This window comes from Manduca sexta, chromosome 25 (assembly GCF_014839805.1).
Source record: "Manduca sexta isolate Smith_Timp_Sample1 chromosome 25, JHU_Msex_v1.0, whole genome shotgun sequence".
Taxonomy (NCBI): domain Eukaryota; kingdom Metazoa; phylum Arthropoda; class Insecta; order Lepidoptera; family Sphingidae; genus Manduca; species Manduca sexta.
In genome coordinates, this window is record NC_051139.1 from 2,264,721 (window position 1) to 2,289,004 (window position 24,284).

At 35.3% G+C, this 24,284-nt stretch overlaps 1 protein-coding gene across 4 annotated transcripts in view; it reads left to right on the forward strand.

Annotated features, from left to right (window-relative positions):
* Window positions 1-24,284, forward strand: part of LOC115440763 (rho GTPase-activating protein conundrum) — a 123,482-nt gene that overhangs the window by 8,567 nt on the left and 90,631 nt on the right. For 2 of the 4 annotated variants that reach the window (XM_030165201.2, XM_030165202.2), the window contains exons 1-2: window positions 16,902-16,961; window positions 18,069-18,155. In XM_030165201.2, coding sequence (XP_030021061.2) covers window positions 16,917-16,961; window positions 18,069-18,155 — 132 coding nt within the window. In that variant the 5' untranslated portion in view covers window positions 16,902-16,916. Of the gene's footprint in view, window positions 1-16,901; window positions 16,962-18,068; window positions 18,156-24,284 lie in introns of those variants that run through there. The other 2 variants (XM_030165204.2, XM_030165203.2) reach the window with 1 other exon arrangement.

Genomic DNA, 24,284 nt, shown 5'->3' on the forward strand with positions numbered 1-24,284 from the left:
TATTTTCATTATGTTCTTTCTCATTGACTCCAATTATTTGGAGAAAGGAAGAATATAAAAAGACAAAGTTTATCTAAAAGACTTCTATTGTAAAGCAGATTAAGTCTTGTTTCTTTCCTTCTGGGATAAGGCTTTTGTCTGTAAGCCAAAGTGGCTTAGGTTGTGAGGCATTTCTATCTATATGTCGAAGGGAATAATGTTTGTAGAGTTCCGTACCTCAAAAGGGACCCTTATACGATTACATTGTTGAACGTAGATCTGTCTCTCAATACTCTTTTTCTCAGGAACACGTAGAAATATCAAGTTGAAATTTATATCAAATACTCGGCTCTGCTGTTTTTCAGACATGAAAAAAAAAAACAACTCGACCAAAAAATATTACCGTTTATGACGCATATTTTGCGTTTTCACATGGGAATCAAGACCTAAAGGGCATTGTCCGTAAATCTAGAATCATAAAATTTGGTAAGAAGCAATGTCATATAGCGGTTATAAAGGAAAATCTGAAAACCGTAAATATGTATTTTAAAATAAATAAAAAAGCTAGTTTGCATGGAACTCACGTTGTGCGAGTTTACCTCGCACTTGTTAGTTTTTTCTTTATGCTCTTAGCAAATACGAGGCTCCGAGCAGTTAGCTCATTCGTCATCCAAGCCCGCCACTGCACCAGTTATTTATAAATACAATGTAACAAATTTCTAACTGCCTCCGAGTGTTACACTTTGTACTAAAACAGACTTGAAAGTACCTTATTGTTCCTTTAAAGGATAGAGACGTTTGCATTGTTCAGTCCACACGACGTTAGTGGAGACAGCTAGTGGAAAGGATAGTTGTCAAGTGGGTAAGCAAGTAGGACAGTGATTTATTTATACTAATATTAAAGGTGTTTGTATGTTGGGTTGTTCGGGAAATTTTTGAAACTAGTATGGTTTAAAAGTCTTTTTCGGAAAAGGAATCTGCATAATTCGATGGGGTAGACATTGATGCCCAAATAAAGTTAAACTAACTGAGTAGGTGTTACGGAAAAAGCCGTCCATTGATAATAATTGTAAACGTGATACATAATTATGATCCCATTAAATAAACATTAGCGCAATAAATACTGTATTATAAATTGTAAACAACAATCATTTTATTCAATCTAGATTAATTTATTCAATCTGATAGGATGCATATGAATGTTTTATAGTCACCGATAATGGACTTTTCCTTATAGGATGAGAACTCACCTACTTGTTGACATTTTTATTGCCAACAAAATAGCAGTTAAATTAGTGTAAATAGAAAAGAGTGATGCCTTGGTTTGGACCATAAAAAATATTGTGTCAAATAACTATATTTTTATAAGAATAAGTCATATTCTCGTGTTCCATGTTCTACAAATTTAAATTCAAAATGTTGGAATCACCGCTTCTAAACACAATATAAGAGAAACGACTAAAAATGCAGAAAGAGCATATATCACCGACACGAGTCACATACGAAGTACACAAAATACTTTGGAAAAACACATATTGCGTAGGAAAAATTTGTAAAGCAATGCATTGTGGTGAGATTTATACACTGACCCCACCTAGACAATTTACTTTCAAGAAGCTGTCTAGTAGCAAGTGTCAACGTGCTAATAAAATTACTGTCCACGTGCGAAATGGTCGTCTCGGAAAAGTATACCAATTACATCAGTGTTACGTTAGAAAGTCGCTTGGTGAACATAAAAATTTCGCCAACACTACTGGACTGGTTGACAACACGTTTCTATTGTTTATGGAATGAAGATAAGTTTTTTGACGACCTCTTAGCAATCTAGGACATTTCCTGCTCGTTATGTCATGTGAAATGCTAGAATGATGTCTTATGAACATGATTTGCAGCATTTTAATGTTTGTGGCTTGTGTTTAGTCGCGCATTTATGAGTGTTTTTTTTATTGACTATGAGTTAATATTTCAAGCTTTCTACGCGGGCCTTATTCTCTATGCTATATGTTATTTTAATAGCGCACAAAAAGCACGTGACCTAACGCGTTGCGTTTAAGACAATAGTAATATGGGCATAAAAAATATTATTCTACGCTAATTTTACAAAAATAACGTAACATGGCCGCGTTACCAGTTTACACTATCAGGATGCGGCCCTAGATGGCAGCAACTGTTTGTATGCAGACTAGTGTTTCTTACTGCTTCTCGGGGACAAGTTCATAGACTTATGGAGCTTATATTTATGTTATTACTATTTTGATATACTCACCTGTTTTTTCATTAACGTATTTGACTTGATCGTTCGATCCCTATACATACTGCATATATTTACTCGCTGTCAATGAAACTCCATATTCGCCTAAGTTCCTCCATAATTTTGTAGGTATTTCTAGTACCTAACCATACAAGCCTGTTGTTTACCTACATCTGATTACTCATAGCTCCACCATTTGCATGTTGTTATGGTGAAGTCCAAGGTCTTGTGACACGACAAGGACTCCACGTGCAGGTACGTCTGTTTGTGCATTCCACGCTGGCCTGCCCCGGTAACTCATGTTTACTACGCATATTCCATCATGTTTATTAATGTGTTGATTTATTTTAAGATTCTCGAGATATAAGCTTTGTTCGCTGCTCTGTTATACACTCAGGAGTGAAATATTACTGTACTATAAAAAGTCGTCTGATGTCAATTCCAGTGTCTGTGAAGCGTGGCTATGTTACTTTATCCATATTTCTTAATTTTATTGCGTCCATTCGTTTTGAGTTCTTAAGTCTTAAATACACATAATAATAAACCAATTCTAGTCGGGACGATGAACTAAACATTTTATGGCTGACGGAACACTTGTGTCATTCACAGGATGATTGCGTCCCTAAATAGAAATGAATGTATAGGTATTATTTATACATAATAATATAATTATTATTCATAGATAGGTTAGGGAGTTGGATATCAGTTTTGTACATCAAAGAGTAAAGGATTTTAAAGTGACAATCCTATTAGCCCTAAACAGTCAAAGGTTATGCTGGCGCCTGATACTATATTTTGGGTATTTGTACACATATGCGCATTTTGGGCGAAGCAATATCGACTTTGTGTTTTTATGTACATAGTTAATGTTGGCTTGTTAAATAACGCATATATTTCCTTACATACGTTACGTGTGGTGCCATCATTAGGCAGAGGCTGTTGGTAAATTGCTGGTTCATTGGAGTCTGAACGAATGAAGTCGAAGATAATAAATCCCACTTTATTCAAATCCCAATTATTTAAGCACAATGTTATTTATCGTAGGACATATATACATGAGTAAATTCTGATTTATTCTGTCTACACCAAAGAAGTCACATAGCTATGTACCCGCTTGCTGATCACGTCAAAGTGAACAAATAAAATTAAATGACAGATATTAGGAAGCAAGCTGTATGCGACTCTATCGAATCGGTAGGATGATGTCACTACGCCTATCTCAAATGTCGACGTTACGTAACTATGGGCGGCTCCTACAGGTTTACGACGTGTAAATCCTGAGATACGTCTTTGTTTTGTAATCTCGTGTAGATCGAGCTTGGGTTGTGCAATCGACGAGGACAAGCGAACGCCCTGAAGAAAGCTTTATGTTGAAACGAGAGGTTCGTTCGATGCGAATATTGAGATAAATTTGCAACATTAGCAAATATTTGTTTTGATTCTAGATATTTTGGAAGGGAAAGTCTCTCGTAGTGTCTGATGACTACTATACAAGACAATCGTTTTAGATGTGACGTGGATACTGATTTCCTCTTCAAATTACTTGGTTTTATTTCTGTCTCTTCAGTTTTGCTCGAAGCTTCGTCCGTCTGGAAGACTGTTTTTGGGATAAAAGTCCCGCTATATATTTTCCGTGATAAGAGGTAGCCGATGTCCTTTCTAGGATTTCAAACTATCTGCATATCATATTTCCTCGAAATTTGTTCGGTGGTTTTTGAGTTTAGCGCATCAAGACTGACGCGGCGGGTGACTTTGTTTTATAATACCTTATGTAAGGATGTTTCACAAGGAAGTTGAATTCTGACTAATTATAATAAAAGCTGTGATAAATGGCTATATGAATAGCTATAATTCAATTGCGTAATGTCTAATATATTTACCATTCCTAATGACTTTACTTACAATAACTCAGATAGAGACCAGGTGTTAAAACTCGCCATAGTGGCCCACGTAAGTGTTGCGTTCCGGGATCAGCCTGTGTATATTTAGTTCCAACAGGCCGACATCATTGTGTTGACTGTCAAGGAGTAATCACCTCTCGTCAATTGACATTCTATTGCACCCCACTCCATCTACCATCAGGTGAGGTGGGATCACTTTGTTGTGCCCGCATAAAAAAAAAACTTACTTGTAATCATTAAGTGGCATTTTGGCGCATATTTTCGCAATTGCCTACTTATGCCTACTACAAATGCCTAAGTACTACAAATCTTAAACCTTTCCCTTTTGTAAACCATAGTCATCTAATTAAATAATTTGCGGAATAATGCGGGTAACAACGGCAGTGGTCATCACTTCGTCAGGGAACCCTCCTGCTTGTGTTAATAAGTTATGTAAAAAAATATTGTTTCTTTACCTTTTATAAGCTTACAAAATCTCTTTTTTTTTGCTATAAAATGAAGAATTCTTGAATTACACAAAACGCGCATTAAGAAAGCTCTAATATAATAAAAAATATCTTATTTTTCACTTTAAACGTCCCTCCTTAAAAGTTGACATTTTCAAGTTAGCATAGTGTTAATTGTGGCTGTCAATTTTCAAATTAGATTTTATTAATTTCATTTTCAACTGTATTATTGTAGTGTATGCTACGGGGCAATTAAAATATTACGTATTTGATAGCGTAAAGTGCTCTTAAGCTTTATTTATAAACCAATAACTAGCCGTGACAACCTACAATGAGATTTACATTGTCTAAACTGTTCCTTATATTTTTTTGTATACCATTTTTGTCATAATAAATAAATAAGCATTTAAAATATTATATTAACTGACAGGTTACAAATGTATTCATGTTTGTTAGAAAGTTGTTTGATAATGTTGCGATTACCATACAATTCATAATCGATTGTATAATGTGTTAATTAGTGATGTAATACCATTCATTCAACATCGTATCAATGGAATAACCGTAAAGGAACGGTCTTCAAGGCATCAGAAATCGTAATCGTAATTCCACAATGCCGTGCTCCAATTATAACCAGAATGATAAACTGTTTGTGAAATGTAAAGTTTTTCAGTCATTCCAGTGTGTACGAGTTTTAGATGTTTTTACTCATTCTTAATTACTTATGATTGATTGCGCATTCCCCTCACTGTTTATTAGAGAACGTAAAATAACGATTCTATCGGTATTTGTGTATCTGTTAATTAGAAACTGGAATATGGTAAATATATGGGGCATGTCGCTGTTGCGTGTTAGATCTGGTTTTTAGGATCTTCGGAATGAGAACAGTGATGATCTAGTGGGTCTATCGTGAGTCTAGATATGTATCTGTTTTGTTTATTGCCGCTGCCGAGCGATCAGTTTTATTATGGTTTTTATATTCAATAAATTAGGTGTTAGACGTCTTTTCTTTACTTAATATTTAAATCTCTTTCTGATGATCATTTCTATCTCCAAATAATATTGATTTGATCAGCACCGTGATTTTTTCGAAGGTGGGCAAAATCTGGAAAATACCACCCCGGCACACTTATATTTTTACCTTTGTCATCATCATTTCGCGTCCCACGGAAAATTATTGTTATATTTAACGTACTGGTGGTCATTTCAGTAGTCAAAGGTCATTTCGCCATCCGAGGCATGGGCTCCGGCTTGCCCCCCCTTAGATCCAGAGCTGGAGTGGACTGTTACCAAAAAGATCAAGACTACAAAAATATGAGCAAAGTCTAGGATCTTTGCTAAAGGATTATCTTTGTGCAGTGCGTATTGACCATTGCTTTTAAAAGTCTTTGCTAAAAGATTAACTTTACGCATGTAGATATTTTCTTTCAAAAGAGTTAACCTTAACGTTTGTAACAAAGCGATCCTCTTAGCAGTGCAAGTGACGACGCATGGTGTTAAATTGTTATGCAAATATTCGTGAGCTTGAATAGGTATATAGCGTACTCTTGACTGTCGGAGTACTCTCAGCGAATGCTAATCTACAGCTCTGTATTAACTATATTGTCTATGGAAATACCGATGAGTGGAATATTCTAGAAATTATTATATGAGAAACCTTTTATAGAATAGACGTTTCTAGAATTTGAAAGATTTCAATAATTTTAGGTAGGTACATAGGTATTTGATTTTATTTGAAAAGAACGCAGGAACACTTATTTCTCGAATTTGCTTGTTACCTTTCCGTTCTTTTAAGTATAAAATTCTTTTCTAAAATTTTCAAAGCACCAATAGTTTTATAAAAATATAACAATAAAAGTATATAAATCACATTTTTATGTATTTCATGCACCAAGATTGACAATAAAAGATTTTCTTCCTTTCTTAATTATTGTTGCGTTTATTGCAAGTTTCTTATTTACTACAGTATAACTTATATTGACTTTATATTAAAACTACATTACGTACATCACCAGCGGAGTGCCGAGCGATGTTTAGTCATGTAACGCGACGTGTTTATTAACAATGTTGCATTCAGTGCATTGCAAACATACGCTTGTTCGTTTGTATTTGCTGTATTTTCAAACACGCTGAGTTATTCGGAATACAATGTGGTGCTTAATCATTCATCATGCGTGAAAATTCATGTAGTGTTAGTATTTATTGTGGCAGGAGGTAACAGGTTTTACCTGATAAGTGGTTGTCGTGAGCATGATTTCAATTTGCAGCATTCGGATTTGGTAGATGTAATTGCAACCCTAATGCAAGCAGAATTAAGGTTAGAAAGGGAGTACGTTAGGTATTTGATGGTCTACATACGGAGACACAAGAGTAAAGTTTACTCCGTGCTGCTTTATGAGACATAGTATTGTACTTCGGTTCAAAAAGCCACTAGTTTAGTCAAAACCATCTTAGTGCGACTCTTCTTTATCATAAACATATTTATTTATTTTAAATATCTTATAATAAACTTTATTTCATTTTACTTAATCTGCTGGTATGTACTTTGATATTTTGACAATTATTATAAGTTTAACCTTAAGAAAACAAGGTGGTTTTCTTGACCTATCATTCAAGAGAAAAATGGCTAGTAAAAACAAAATTAAAACGACAAACAAGACATCTTCCCGCCCACGGCTGTATGTTCGGTATTTAATATGTGCATATTTAATGCAAATGAGTCGCGCACGCGTTTGTCATTACAGACCACGATGTGGCAGAATGTTTGACTGCCAGTGCCTTAGAGTTGCTATGGTATAAATCTCATTTTCCGGCAATTATTGCTCATGATATTAGAGCGTCAAAATGAAAGAAGATAAATGTAGGCCATATATGTGTGTTTTTGAGCCATAAAGTTTTTTTTTTACATTTAACCATAGCAGTCGCTCTATTAATAGTCAGTCTTGTTCGAAAATTACCGCTTTTTAAGGGATTTCCAAGATCATAATTATGTTTTTGGTATTACGGATATCTCACTTCCAAATATTTTAAATGCGAAAGTTTGTGAAAAAGTTTGGATGTTTAGTTGTCCAGATATTTGTTATAAGTAAACACATAAACAGGCGAAAGCATTTCGATGAAATTTAACACACAAGAAGACCGTATCCTGGATTAACACATAGGCTATTTTTTATTCCGGTAATTTGTCCCTATGGAAAGTTATGTTTTTTTTTAAATAGATTTTGAAAGAGATGACTCAGTTGTCTAACAGATGGCGCTATGAATAGTGCTTTAAAGACTTTTGTATCCGGAAAGGCTTTTCACGCAGGCGAAGCCACGAGCAACACCTAGTAACTAATATTTTCCTCCATATGTTTGTATCTAACTAGATTCAATAAATTGTCAGTAGAGTGAAAAATCTACGTAATTTCAACACTAACTTTCGGCATCAATATATCCTAAAGTTTCCAAAAAAATCTCGGAAATCTGGAATGCTGGCGCGCTATCTCATAGCGGCACTCAGCATTGACCGAGATTTCCTTGATTATTGACCTTAGTGTTTTGGCAGTAATGTGTGGTGTTGAAAAATTGGAGTACGTGTGATGCGTGTTATGGCGCGCTATTATTTATCTAAGATGTTAAGGTCATGGGCTCAAGAATTTAAACGCGCAAACAAATGTTATTGACAAAATTTGACGTTTCCAACTACTGAGCATATTATTATGTAATTATGACGTCATTTCGCACTCATGTTCGCGTAAAAATACGTATTTCCCATAATTATTTGCCCAATGTGAATTTGTAGTAAAAATAATGAAATACTATACGTGAAATGAAAAATACGGATAAATTCAGAGAATGTTTTTTTATCATTGACCACTTGTTTTACACGAGTTGACATAAGACATTTATGTTTTTAATTTTTAAATTATATTCGAACAAGAGGTTCTACAACAGAATTGTAGCAAATATTATTCATCTTTTTTATCATTTCGACATGCAGACGTTATCTTAACTATTATTGATGGCGGGATGACGAAACTCACATTATCATAGCAGATTGTTAACTCGTATTTCGACATTTTTGCACAGGAAATACACATATTCTCAGATCACACGTCAGAAATCATTTAATTATGTAACCGACTGCTGTGAGATGTTTGAAGTTACGTAAAACGGAACGTTTTTTCAGGAAGTTGTAAATAACTTCACATGTGCAATAATTAATATAAAAAATCCACCGCTTCTTACTTAGAGATTGTAATTAATTTGCAGTATTTTCTTAATTTATTATGCAATTGCAATTAGAAACAATGTTTTAGAAATCTAAATTACTCGTACAGTAAATTATTAAGCTTGATATGTTATAGAAAGTTTAAATTAATAACTTCATATTATTTCGGTTACGACATACGTCGTACATAATATGTGTACATATAAGACACATAGTACATCAGCCTTGTTAAAAAAATGTAAAGAAATATCGACCTTATCACTTCTGTTTATTGCGTCTGTTATAATTTTGCCACATACTACGATACCTCCGTTCTACAACGCCCGGTGTAAAACAATTAGTAGTCAACAACCATTTAAAAACCTATTAATGTCAACATAGATTATAGTCATTAATAATATTTTTAAACGAAAATATAAAAAATTCATTGATTTTATTATCGCATTTTCACTTTTATACAAATGTATACCGATGGACTTAATGCCAACAACATTCTCTCCTAGTCAATTTTAGGGTACAGGGAATTACGTAAGATGAGTAGGTCCATCAAGGTAACTTGACATTTGAAGATACAAATAAACGTTATACATATATAAAATAAGGTCATTAATGATAAATACCTACGTATATTCAATATAAACATAAAACAAGTAATTTTATAAATGTCTAAAGACATTAAATACAAATTATTATTACATGTATACGTGAATAATAATGACGCCTCTGCTTTTTAACAGTAGCTCTCGTACTTTTGAAAGCAAACAAAGAAGTGGCCCATCTTATTTGGAGGGGGAGTGAATTTTGTATAATACATTGTATAGCGAAAGAAGAGTTACCAAAGTCACATCTGTAAGGGGAGCTGTAAAAAGTATTATTTTATTGTAGGTTCGTATTTTTATAATTTATGGTAAGTCTTTAAACTATACTTCGTTCATCGTTATTATTATCACATGATTAGTCGATATTTTAACGCCGGTATCACTAGCTGTTTCAACAGCTTTAGCCGTTGTCGTCGGTAGTTGGTGATAGGGACAGCCACTCGGAACACAGCATCTGGAAAAGAAGAGGAATGCGAAGTATGCCAAAATGAAGAAACTATATTAATTTTGATTATTGCTTCAAAATCCTTCTGAGCGTTTTAACATTATAGTGTTTCCAAGCATAAACGATTACTTAGCTCGAATTACAAAATAAGCAATTGAAGTAAAACTTGCTGACGTCTGAATATACTAGCACAATATATTACGTAACTAAAACCTACATCCATACGAAAACTTCCTAATTCGTGAACCGAATGCAAAGAACCAACAAACAGTTCTCTTTGTTACATTTGAAAACCTAATTTTGGCTGGCGTCGCGTAATGAATGCGAAATAGTAGTCCCAATAATATTGTGTAGAATTGCGCCCGACGCTTTTGTATCGCGCTGTGAATTTTTACTATTGATTATGTCGCATTTCGGTTTATTAGTTTCAATATGCTGTTTGTTAATGAGATAACAGAGGGAAATAACTGGATGCAGAGAGAAATCTAGCGTAGTGGCGTGTAGCAGAAGAGTTATTGTACGCAATCAACATTGGACGAGTGCAGGATTTTAAAATACCCAGTATTCGGGATTATTACCTTTCTACCTTAAGACGGAACCTGTAGCAAAACAACCGTATTTATAAAAGCCAAAAATTCGTAGTTTATATTATTAAAAAAAAAAAACATAGATAATAAATAAAATAGTATGATAATGTTACTCGTATTGTGTGAATGTTGTATATATCTTTAATGAGCATGTGCATCAGTATGTTTTATTCTGTATAACGGTGTTATTAGTAATTTATTAATGCATATGCTGCTGGTGGGCCATTAAATAAATAAATATATTGATACAACATGGTATCTTCTCTTTGCTTGTTTCAAATTTTTATAATGTCCATAAATTCTTCTCAATGAAAAACCCCTTAAAATTGTTGATTCCGTAAGTACATCTTCTCCTAAATTACATATCATTTTAATTTGGAACCAATATTATTAGATAGATAATGTAATAAGGGCCATTTGGGTAGATTAACATTTTCAAATAGATTCAAAATAAATTTTTAAACGAAGTGATACGGAAATCATGGTATATATCCGCCTGTAACTCATGCGCCGTCAAAGTATGAAATGAATGCTTTAGTCCAAAGGTAAAGGAAACAAACAATATTATACTTTATACTATTAAGTAATTATTTAGGCTAATAGTTTAACTTATGAGGTTTAATACCAATAGAAACAAGGAGGTATAATTCTACGCATACTCTTAATATACTACAATTCATCATAGTAATTCCCATTCATTTTGTATTTGCGTATTCAAGACGTCAGCTGGTAATGAGCAAGGCACTAATAAGCGAGACGAATTCAACAATACATCAAAGGCGCAAGACATTTGAAACAAAGTAAATTGTCGACGGCCTATTTGTCCGCAGCCTTCGAGATTACAGTAATTTTGTGGCTGAATCCGCGGAACACAACTGTCCATTACTGGCGCTAGTCTATCAATTAGAGTTCGTATCTCCGACACGGCTGCGTGCTTGAGAAATAGAAATATCGTCGGCATGACAAGAATGTGCGACATTATATTTTTTTTCCTTAATCAATCTTGCAGTCTGGAAGTTGGGCAATGGATTTCTTTGCTTTTCTTTTTAATCGTTAGTATGTGATAGCGTCTCTTAATACTGGCTATAGGGCGACTAACAACTACTTCTACAGCTTCTGCCTATGCTTTGAATAAACGGCCGTGAGATAAAGAAGAAATACGGTATTCTATCTGAAGGAATCAAGATGTACATTCCACTGAAAACATGCACTATTTACTGTTCGTTTAACACATCTTCACACGATATTGTATGCCGTTATAACATTAAGCAGTACTCTGTGGCCAAATGTTAACCGACGTGCAATTAGGCGACAAACTGAGCTAAATTAAACTAACATAGCGCGTTGAATTGTTTCAGCAAACACTATTACATGATACAGTTATGTGTAGGGTTGTCGGTGTTACATTTTGTTAGATCATGAGGTGAGGTAGTACTCGGATTTAAATTGTTTTTGTCTCCAGTTAGTGTACTGAAGCAATCGCTCATAAAATGTATTAGGTATTTATGTGTTCTCAAAGTGACTGTCTCGGTGGCGTATTGAGTGCGCAGTACGACATTTGCTCTGAGGTCCCGGGAACGAATCCTGGGTCGGGCAAAATGATATTGTCGACTTCTGGTCTGAGGGCCTGGTATCATGTCTTGGGTCAGGCAAAGTGATATTGTTTTTTGCTCTATATTAGTCTCGAGTCTGGAATTTGCGCCCTATCACATCATGGGACGAAATACAAAAGAGGAAAAGTGTATCCCTGGTTGCACAAATGTGTGATATGTATTTGTACCCAAAAGTATTACAACCTGTTAAAATATAGGAAATATTCTTGAATAAGACTTCGTGCGTTCCAATACTTTCAAACAATATGCACGAAATTTTTATTTAAACTTTTTCACATACATTTCGATAATAATGTTAAAATATGATACCATAATTAATAACGCCTAATGCTTCATTACCGTATCAAAAACAGTTAATTGGACGTATAGTGCGTGCCGGCCCTATATCGGGAAAGTCGCCAGTCGTCAGTCGCGGTCGCTCAGCGCTGCACCACGCATTCATAACAACTTCCTTGGATATGCTCACAATTACATGCTTGCGATGTTCAAATGTGTATTACACAACCGGCCCCAGTTAATAGACGTTTGGACTCCATTGCGCAGTGCGAATACACGTTCGCATTGCGCATGCGGTCGCGGAAAGTTCGCGAATCAACCGTGAAATTGCCCATAATCTCAAATACTAATGTGTGTATGTCTTTAGGTCACGTGACGTAATAGTTTAGTAGACTGACATACATATTATATGAGAATTTTGCTTATGTTTAGGCGTAATGTTGGCAACATGCGATTGTTTGTGTCGAAGTCATTTACGCATATTGAATAGGGAGTTACTTCGTCTAGTTGCTTAAAACCTGAGGTTTTTCGTGCCACAGAGAATTAATTCTCTTAAAACCTCATCATTAAGAACTAACCCGGGTGAGAAGTCATATCTCATTACCCAGTAGGAAGTGTCATAGGGGTGACATTAGCTTGAGTCCTAGTTATCAGGACCTCCATAGCTGTTAGTGCAGAAAATACATCGTAAAGTTAGACAGAGATAGCGTAATAAAAACGTATTTATGGGAGAAATGACCCACAGACAGCAGGATTTGGACAATAATGAGTTGCATTGAAGCTTGTTTACTCCTAATGTACTCGTAGTAAGGAAGTTAACTGTGTATTGCCAGTCCGCGGCAGTTAAATAAACGCTATCAACTCCTGCGAACATTGACGTCGCCACCGCTGGGCTGTAACGGCCAACGCAAACTTATGATTAAAAGTCAGTTGGTATATTCGTCGATTTTCAAAATCATGACCCTATTTTATGTCGTAGGTTGTTGAAGTTTATAAGTTAGTTACTTTCGTTCTGCACATATTTCACATTTATTTTCAGATTTTCATATAATACGAATCCAATTCGGTGTTTTAATTTAGAATAAAACTATATCAAACCTCGATAAATTATAAAAACAATTAGGCATTTTGTAATTTAAATAGGTACTTAAGTAATAACGAAATCATATTCAAGCTACGGTGATGATGTTTACGTGCAGGCATGTTGCTATTTTGATATGTAAATGCCCCACTAATGCGTAGTTAAAATATAGCAATTCCAAATAAATTTAAATATTTTTTACCAGGTTTTAATGCGGCATTCATGGTCACAACTCCAATATGACAAAACAGTTTAGTCAACTATAAATTGTTCGTGCGCGGAGGTCCTAAAGCGGAGTGTGACAAATCTAGGTTTATTATAATTTTACTGTTACAGGAGGCTATCGTCCAGCCTTTATGATGTTATGTGCTATTAACTTAATGTACTCTGCTGCCGCTGGAGATTGTATGCTAACTGTGCAGAGAATAGCACATTACTAAATCTACATCGATGTACAGACTTTATGTAAATATTATGGGAAATGTGTTGTATCTGATTTGGTTGAACTCGCCATATTTCTGATTCTTGATACACCAATATTTGGGAGCTTGGATGTTTAGTTTCGATGTGAAGAATAAGGTAATTAAAATTTTAGTTGAAGAAGGATACCTATACGATAATCTTTATTGTTTTACGTTATCATGTGACTATGTCTGTGATATAGGATAGTACTTATAAGTTACTAGGTGTTGAACGCGGCGTCGCACGCGTGAAATTTTTTTGCCGCTCAAACCATGTACGACGTCAGCATCTATTTAAAAATTAGAATAAAAAAGCACTACTTTCCGTAGGACCAAATTACTGGAATAAAAGTAGCATATATGTAAAGAAAGGTATTCCATAAAACTGCCGATGTGTCATCGTGTGTGATGTATAACATAAGTATTATTGCTTATTTGTCATTGTTACATTTCCATCAGTCAGTCTAGTTACCTCGCACGAGGATTTGTCCTTTGTTGTTTTGACAAGCGTTTGTATTTTTAAATGTCATCCATTATTTAACACTACTTTAGAATGCAATAAAAATACTGACTTTAAAAAGTTTTTCCTTATATGCCATTAAAATACAACAATAACTCGTAAAAACACGACGTCCTTCATAAAAATACCTATGAATTAAAGGAATACTCGCGAGGAATTCATAACAGAATTCTTGGCTCGGTAATAATAGACCGCTGGCCAGCTTGTGCCCACCTGCCTTGTGTCCATAATTGGTCCCAACATTGTGTAACTGTTTTTTTCCTTTATAGTAAATAGCTAGAATACACCTGATACAGGTGCTTTACACTAACTGTAATTAATAGTAAATTATTTATCCCCTTTTGAAAAAGTGGCATTGTGGTTTGAATTGGACAAGGAGGTCCTTCAAAGGGTTCCAGTGTTAAGTTGAACGTTTTAGTGGATTTTTCTACCTTCTTTATTTAGGACTGTAGATCCAATGTTGATGTCAGGCGAATGTTGGTAGTAAAAAATTTGCAAATGACTGAAATCTGTTCATGCATACTTATAAGAAATATATATATATATATATATTGCTTTGAAGTATTACAGTATAATAATGACATGACAGTGGCTTACCATGTAGCTGTGGAGAACATAACACAGAAAGGCAAGACATAATCTCTTCCTAAGCTCTAACATTATCTAGAACGTTCATAATTGGCATGTAGAAAGTGAACCGATTTAAAAATGAAAATTGTTGGCAGCACACGGGCGTATCACTTGTAACATGTGGCTGCGGCGATCACAATGTAATTATGTCCAGACTCGCCGGCAAATCACTCCGCTGTGTACGCATGCCGCCGCTGGCACGTTCCGTTTGTATCCGACGGGCTTAGTCATTATTTTTTCTGTAACGACAAGGCAAGCAAGCTCTACAGGCTTTTACGACGATATTTCGGAAAGCGTAATTGTGTTGACTAGTGAGGAATAATCATTCTTTATCCATCGATACTCTATCTAGACCGTGCATGACTTACTATCAGGTGTTGTGGACTGTGGAGTCATTTTTCAGTGTCAGGAAATAAAAAGCTGGAAAGCGGCATGACTATCTTTAAAGACTACAAACGTCATCAGGAATTTCAATTTGAATGCACTTCGTGACACTGCATTGCGTCCATCACCCTGAAACTTGAGATGTTAAGGTGCAAACTGCACATGATGCCTAATTGTCAATGTACTGGTTACAAATGCGATATTGTCCTTCACACAGGAACAGAATATTCCATAATGCTGCTTGACAACGGAAATAGAAATTGTAATAGGGTTCGATACCTCAAAAAACTTTGGACTGTGTTTACGAGTTCGAGGTCATTTTTGCGGTACAGGAGTAACTTACGTCTTTACTAAGGACATGATGTACACAATTCTAAAAGGGTCAAGTTTGGGTTGATGAATGTAAATATAGAGATTACGATTTGAAGGAGAGTATTTAGGTCTCCAGAAATTTTGACACGTATTTCTAAATGTATGAGTTTCCGCCGTAATAATTTTAGTTACCAAGAAAAAAACTATTATTCACTTGTCATAAATCAGGTGAGACCAAACAGCACCAAATGGAACACATCACAAGACAAACGCGTGCGCAACAAGAGCGCGCTTTCACGACACTTTCACGATTTTAGCATTCGGCGCGGGCGCGGCCGCGGCCAGAACCGGCGAATCTATTGACAAAACGTAATTATTGCCAATTACGGCCCGCTTCCTGCCACACACGTGATCCACATTACGTTTATGTAACAGGGCTTTCGCGGTGAGTGCTACATGGAATTCTGATGGTTTATTTATTGCGCTTAATTTTAATGGTATTATTATGTTACTTAATAGTTGGCATCTGAAAATCGTAGAAAAATAACCGAGCAAAGAAAGTGTGTGTACTTATGTATGTACGTAAGGAGTTATACTTCTATGGCGTAGCAAGATAAAAATCTTTTTAAAAAAAATATCCTTCGCGTTATCCTATACTGGTAGAGAAAACGACACTTATAATAAAAAATAATCTTTTATCCCTATTGCGCCAAAAGTTGCTGCATCCACTGTTTTAATTGAATCAGAAGTTATATATAATATTTTTAATGAAACAAAGTCTTATATTTGTGATATGTTTGCACCTGGATACGTTAATTCTAATTAGAAGCAATGTCTCACGAAGCTTATTTCCCATTAGATCTTCCTGTAGGACACGTCCGCCTCTTATTGATACTAAATTAATCAGGCCAAATTGGTATCTGGTATATTGTTCCAATAATTTCCAACCCCACTGGTCATGTGTTAAACACAGACATTACGCAGTCACGAGAAATCAAACTCAGAAGCAAGATCTTTGTTGATATGCATATATAAGTTTCGTGAACAATAATTACAAAGAAGTCGTGCGGCGCATCAAACAAGTTCTCTTCAGCCTTCGTTCTTCATTGTGTAATAGTCGTGATGCGAATAAAATGTGTCAAGTGTATTTCTGTTTCCTCGTACACGCTTCCTTTAATGCAGACGTTTAGATTACCGACCGGTGACTATACACGAGTGATGTTCGAACGGATCTGTTTGTTTCACGCTCTTGCGAAGATATTGGTGAGATATTTATGTGTGTATTAGTGTAGAGAACAAATATTATTTGGGGTCTACGGTATCACCGATTTGGTCCATAATCAAATAGCTAGGACCTCAAACCACGTTTGATAAATATGGTAGGTGAAACGCGAAATCTAGGTCACATTTTATATTTCAAATGGGTTATAAAGATAGTTCTCGGTAGTAATACATCAAATAACGAAATCTGCTTTTGAATTTATCTTATGTTTTTGGCTATGTCAGATTACAGTTGAATTGCTTTACTAAACCTGATCAAGGTTAATAAAATTCAAGGGTTTTGATGCTACTACTGATGACGATGTCAAGTTAGTTGTTATTTGCGTATTTTTTGTATTAAACTTGTTAATATTCTACTTTTCCTCGCTTAGATATTCAGTGAGCAATTTGTCGATGTCACGGAATCTAATTACACGCTCTAGTTTACGCTAATTTCTATGCGAACACTTAATAACAATGTTTTCTGTTTTCCTAAAAGCTATAAATTGAAGTCTTCAGGAAACAATTTTACTTCACAGGTTCTCAAATTTTTCAGTTTAAAGGTATTTGAGTATTTTTATGTATTTCTTCCTACGATCGATTCAATCATTCCAAATTATGTAATAAAGGTTGTAAGTACTATTATCCTTAGTGAGAGAGAGCACAGGCAAGCCATGTACCTACCGCGAGCTACCGGGATAACATACATAAAAAAGAAAGGGAGAAAAGTACTCTATATAGTAGCAGATCAGTATTGTAATTTACTTTAAAAGTTACAATCGCTTACCGTGTATGATACCAAAAATTAATTTCGTCTTTAATCTCTTTAATCTCCCGAAAGAGTAGGCAGAGGCGCAACGGGTGCACCCACTTTCCAATGTGTATATTCCGCCCCATGGTATAGGGGACGAGTCTATCGTCATATCTGGCACAAATTACCGCCTGCGGGCTAATACTCTATAAAAAAACCAGTATCATTTTGCCCGACTCGAAAATAGAACCCGAGACGTCAGGACTGTGGACGTACCGCAATACAACTACGCCACCGAGGTAGTCAAAACATATAAACTTGTGCTATATATTGCTCATCATACTGATGTATTGTTGCAGGAGAAAAATTACGGGATGTCTGTAAGCCGCGCACACTTGCGCCGCACCAACAGCATGACCTTTTGGCGCCAGTTGAACACTGAATGCGTGAGTCTAGTTTTTATTGCTTTTTCTGTCCGCTTCACTGATTAATGATCATTAATAATTGAAATTCCATTGAGTACTTGCTAGTTCGAAATATCTCTTTACAATGGCATCATAAAATATGTCTGACTCAGAACCCGAAGGCATTTTGTTTACGTTCGCATTTAAATAAATTAAAAAGAAATAACCATGAAATTATTAATATGTACTACGTAAAAAGATACTTTATTGTTTATGGCATAAAAACACTAGAACATTGTAATATATTTTTCGGCGTAGAATTTACAAACGTGTTCAGCATACTTTCGTTTTTTTGGCTACAATTTAATTCCAGTTTAAATAAGGTAAGTGGATAAGAACAACCCCTTTGATCGAGCGATGTCCATCACTGGTTCTTAAAGATATCTGCCAAAATTTTAATATTATCCAAGTCGTTATAGCTCTTTTATAATATGATGTTTTGTTTGCAAAGTAGGTATTTCCTAAATTCATTTTTTCGTAACTGTGAAAAGGTTTAAAATGAAAGACATGCGCAGGATCCTAGATGGAACATTCTCACGGCGCATGCGTGTCGTGTAAAACAGTTAATATACAGTTAGTTTTATTATTTTAAATGACCTGTTCTACGGTTATATTAAGAAAATGATGTAAGATTGTTTTTAATTTATGTAAAATATTTAGTTTTATTGTCGTATAAATGACGTTTACGTCAATTATTTTAAATATTTAGTGTCTAGTTTGCGCTTTACTTCGACTTAATTTATTTATAAATAATAATTATTTGATGTCCATTGAATTTATGCCATAACAACATAACGTATGTTCGGTTTTTAAACATAAAAAACAGTTTAGCAAAGGCAATTAAATTAAGATAAAATAAAAAAAAAAAAACAATCTGATACACCCCAGCATTTATCTTTTCACAAGCTCAATAATACTGTCACTGCGTATTGAAAACACGTATTTTATAATATTAATTGTTGCATACAACCTTACAATAACACTGGCATTCGCAGGTCAGGTTATCGTTTTAGTTTCGTCAAATTTGCACAAACCTTCACGCACGAGTTCCTTAAACTGTTTCCGTTTTTTTGGCGGAAAATATTAGGGACACGACTGAGGTGAATTGTAATTGCATCGTCCACGCGATGGTCATGAACTTTGCACAACTAGTGGCGCACGGGCAACTATCAGACACGTACTAGGCCGCGCCGTGGGCGGCAATTTCCACTCTGAATATGGTGAATGCAATTTTACACGTCTTGGATTTTTTTTAAGGTTTTGGTATTGTTCATGATTATTTGCGGTTGGATAAATTGCGATGGATTATTGTGCGGTATCTATGGTATAGTGTTTCGCTTGTCTTTTGGAGGTAGGCAGCTGCAGAAAATAAACTCATTGCCAAAGGTTTTCTTTCCAATGATTTTTGAAGGTAAAAATGATTTCAGATTTCAGAACTGTAATCCTTTTGGGAATTTATTAGAGAATATTTAAATTAAATCAAATATCCGGTCAATAATTCCAGTTACGTGCCTGCGTTGCACCTATTTATTAATTACAGTACGATGCAAATCTAATGATGTAACGTATAACGTAATTACTGCGTACAAATAACAGCGGCGCTACCGTGGGGCAATGATGCGTCGAGTTCAGCCGCTAAGTGGTTCAGCTATTGCATAACACGCTATTATATTACGGGACATATCATTTATACAGGTATCTGTTTAGTTCTTTAATTTTATTTGCATATAACCTATTTTTTTATGGTTATAATAAAGATTCAATGCAGTGATGAGGCCTCAGGTTCGTTCCTGTGGTAAAGTGATATTGGGTTTTTCTATTTAGTATCAACCCAGAGTTTGGAGTTTGTGCTTGATATGGCGACAGGCTCGCTCCGTATTACAGAACACATGGGACAGAATACACACGACAGAAAGTGGGTGCATTAGTTGCGTCTCTGCCTACCACTTCGGAGATAAAAGGCGTGAATGAGTGTGTGTGTCAATAAAATAAACAGATATCATTTTACCTATAAAACTAAATAGTTTAAGCTCACGCACATGTACATCTTGTATTACGAAAATTGTGAAGAGTACGGAGAAAACCGCACGTGAGCAAATACGTTATGATATATCGGTGGTAAGATAGCGACCACTGCATAGAAGGTGTTAAAACCCTGGTATTGCGAAAAGGAGAATAATTCACAATGGACAATACCAGTAGCAGTGAACAATAATCTTAATCCATTTTTGGACATAATTCTCCACCAATATGCGCCATTTTACCCTGTTTTCGGCCAGTCGTATCTTATTGCCAGCGACCTTTTGCAGATTTTCTCTTCACCTAGCTGGAGGGCGTCCTACACTACGTTTCCCAAGTCGTGATCTCCACTCAACAAAAGTAACAAGCACCTGTAAATTACTAACAAGTGTAATGTCACTTTCAGATAGTCTGTGGTGAGATAACCGATATTGGATTAGTCGTTTCTCCTATTCTACGAACGGTCGGTCTAAATGGAAGAGATAATGCCTCTGATTTATGTACTAGTGTTAAACACCGCTTTCCAACATTGTGTATTTGTGGTTGACAACTTGTTACATATATTAAATGTATTTGCATACTTTCTTTAGGCCTGATTTTCAATATAAGACATCTATCTGATAAATGACATATTTATAACCCAACTCAATGTAATGGCAAATAATTCGTTTTTTTTATTACGTTGCTGATTTTTTAATCGCCCAATAAAACACAAACGGATAAAAATGAACTTAATCCTCATTGCACGTATAATGTTGTCAATTTGTCTCCGTTTTATATTGGGTCAGGTTATAATTTTTTTGATGGATAACTTTTATCGGACTATTGAAAAATGAGCCCTTATACTGTGCAATAAGTCTTAAGTTAATAAATATTTATCGAAGGCGTTTTTTTGTTAAGTTAGTATATATTTTAAATACTTACCGGTTTATCACTATTATGAGACGAAAATAAATTTTATTTTATTTTATCAGTACCTGACGACATCCTGATAAAATCGATGCGTTGGCAGATCCTATACAGATTGGTATATTTTCTATTAAGGTTGAAAAATTGGAGAAACACGCATATGTTTTTAATATTATGAATTTTGATTTTAACGTTTGTTCTATGACCATTATGATGGTAGGCTCGCACCATATTATTGCATATTACAAAAATCAAACCTACCACATCCGTCGGCCTATCCGATCTTGGACGTGGAGTGAGTCTAGTATATGTTTTATCTGATATCTCATTAATTTAAGAAAATAAATGAAAATATGTAGACAATGTAAACTATTTTAATGAGAGACACTTCGCTTACGAGCTGGTGTGTTGTCACCAGGTATTTGAAACCGCGCAAACCCTGATTTATACCAGACATTTGATCAGAAAGCGTTGCGGCTTATTTATTGATGAAAATTTTGTTTTACCGCTGTAATAGAGATTGTTAAAGATTAACAGTTTAATATATTAATGCCTCGACGGACGCAGAATAGACAATCATAGTTGTAAGTCCGGCCGCATACGGACGATTCGTAACAACCACAAAACGCAGTGACTGAATTAGGAGCTAAAGTTTCAAAGTTTCTTTTTTTATTAATTTATTTATTTGAAAAACAAACAAGTGGACAGACAGGTGGTAAATGAGTAGGAACTAAAGTTTTCAAAGAGTTTGTTCAACAACAGCCGCCAATTACCGCCTCCGAGCAGCCGAAGATATTTTTTTATTAATTTTATGAATGAAAGAACGGCCGTCGCCAGCGGACTTTATACACCACAAATCGAGTTTCAGATTGGCAGTTAAGATTGATTCCTGTCATGATGCGACAGGTATACGACAAAAAAAGAAGGAGTCTGTATGACTCGCTTATTAAATAAAATATGGAAATTAAAGTTTCTTTAGAGTAGACGCGCACGAGTGATTAAATGAACGCCTGTCAAGCTGCCGCCTGAGTTAATGTGTAGAAACCGCCACGGGGAAATTGCGCACATTCATATACACTGCAGTATAATATATCGCGACTTCTGATAGCAGATCGCACGTGCGCGGTTACTCTAACTGAGAAGTCGTAATATCGGTGAAGTATAAAAACGGTCGTCTGCGTTCGGCCTAATTGAAATCTTATTAGTTAGATCCATAACGAGCTTAATAAACATTCTTTAGTGAGAAAAGCCTTGGGCACAGTTATTCAGTGAAACTCGTTTCGATAACTGTTGAGTAAGACCTTGTAGGAGTTTTCATTAATTGCATACTTTTATTACTAAGCATTCGCTTGTAATATAAATCAAATGATTGCCTCGGTGTAGTTGTATTGCAAGGATGCTGTGCTGAAGTTTCGAATACTATCCACGATTTGGAAAAGTAATATTGAGTCTTCTGTGCAGCATTAGCTCGAAAATTGGAATTAGATAGATCTCGTTATTAAATACCAGATAAGTAGAATAAAATGGCACACATACTTATTAACTACAGCTAGTGGTAACAATAGGCTGTCTTATTGCTAAGAGCGATTTCTTTTAGACAACCATAGGATGGAATCTTTTCTACGGAGAAGTTGGAGTATGAATTTAATCATAATTAAATAAATAAATAATTAAAAAATATATACATATATTGATAGATATTATACAAATACCGGGCTCTATGGCGTACCTTGGGCGAGGCCTTATTCCAGCAGTAGACTGAAAGGGGCTGATGACGATGTGTTCGGAAAATGGAAACATACCTAATAATTTGTTTATATCAGAACTACTTCACGAGTTCTAAGATTATACAGAGCGGACATTGGGAAGATAGTTATACAAACATTTTGCGCTCATGCGATGGTAATTCAATCTACCGTGCAATAACAAAACACTAATGTAAAATACTTAATATCTTTTTCATATTGTGATTTGCACGTTTTTAATGTGCATGTATCCTGTAAGTATTTTATTTTTGTAGTCATAGCTAAGGACGTTGTGACATCTCGTCACACGGACATTTCAAATAAGAAAACAAATTACCAATTGGTAATGCTTTTGCGTCCTGATCAAAGGTTTATAACTAACTATATTCTTTAATGTCTGATGGCGGTAAAATATTTTCATTCGTCGCCGCGAGCATCACTATACAATATGATTTGAAGCTTGTATAAGTAGGAACTAGTATGAAAGTGCAGTTTATACAGATGACTTGTAGATACGTGATGTATTATTTCGCATTACCGATATTGTTCAATATGATGCAATGTTAGGAACGTCTGGTCATAGCATGATGTTTTTGTACAGCAATGCAAAGTGAGAAAGAAAGTAAATTGATCTAGTGAAGTTCATTAACATCTATAAGTCTGGAAAGTTGTTGCATCAGCTATTGGAGTTGGATAGTCGAGGTCGAGTTCAAGGGTTTTTAGCGGCATAAGAATCTGTTGCGCTCTCTTACTTGACATTAGTTATAAAATTATTACTGTGTAGCAAGAGGATTAACGCCAGTGCTGCCAATATTTGTCTTCTACAGGTCTTTTTTTACATGTCTTATATGTGTTAGCCTGACGAGGATCGGCTTATACAAATAAACCTGACCTTAGGTGCTCGCAACCCTTAAAATAAATTAAGCGACCATGCTGAGGGCTTATACAAACACACCGGACTTTTGAGTGCGCGCGTTAGGCACTCGCAACCTTTAAAAATTATGTGACCATGTTGAGACCACATCCATTAACGGGTTACGAGCCTCGGCTCAGGGCGGTCACTGAGAGATGATGATGATGAGTTGATGATCAACAATTAGGGATTTAACAGGTCTGTATATAAATGAATAGTAGTATCCAGTAGTTTTAAATGTATCTATGGACCACACGATGGCCATATCACTCTCTTTTCTATCCATATTCATTTAACTGGATAGAAACGTTCCATTCTGTAGGCGTATCTAATTTATTTTAACCAACCAGGAAATAATAACCTTTATACACAGTGGCCTTTTTTCGAACAATTTGTATACAATTCGTATTTGTGGTTGTTCTAGGCCAAAATGTCAAGGTACTGCGCACAATCGCGGCAATAAGAGGAAATTGCACGTCAACAATCGTCATTGTGGTCCCACAATGCGTTGACGCATGTTTAGAT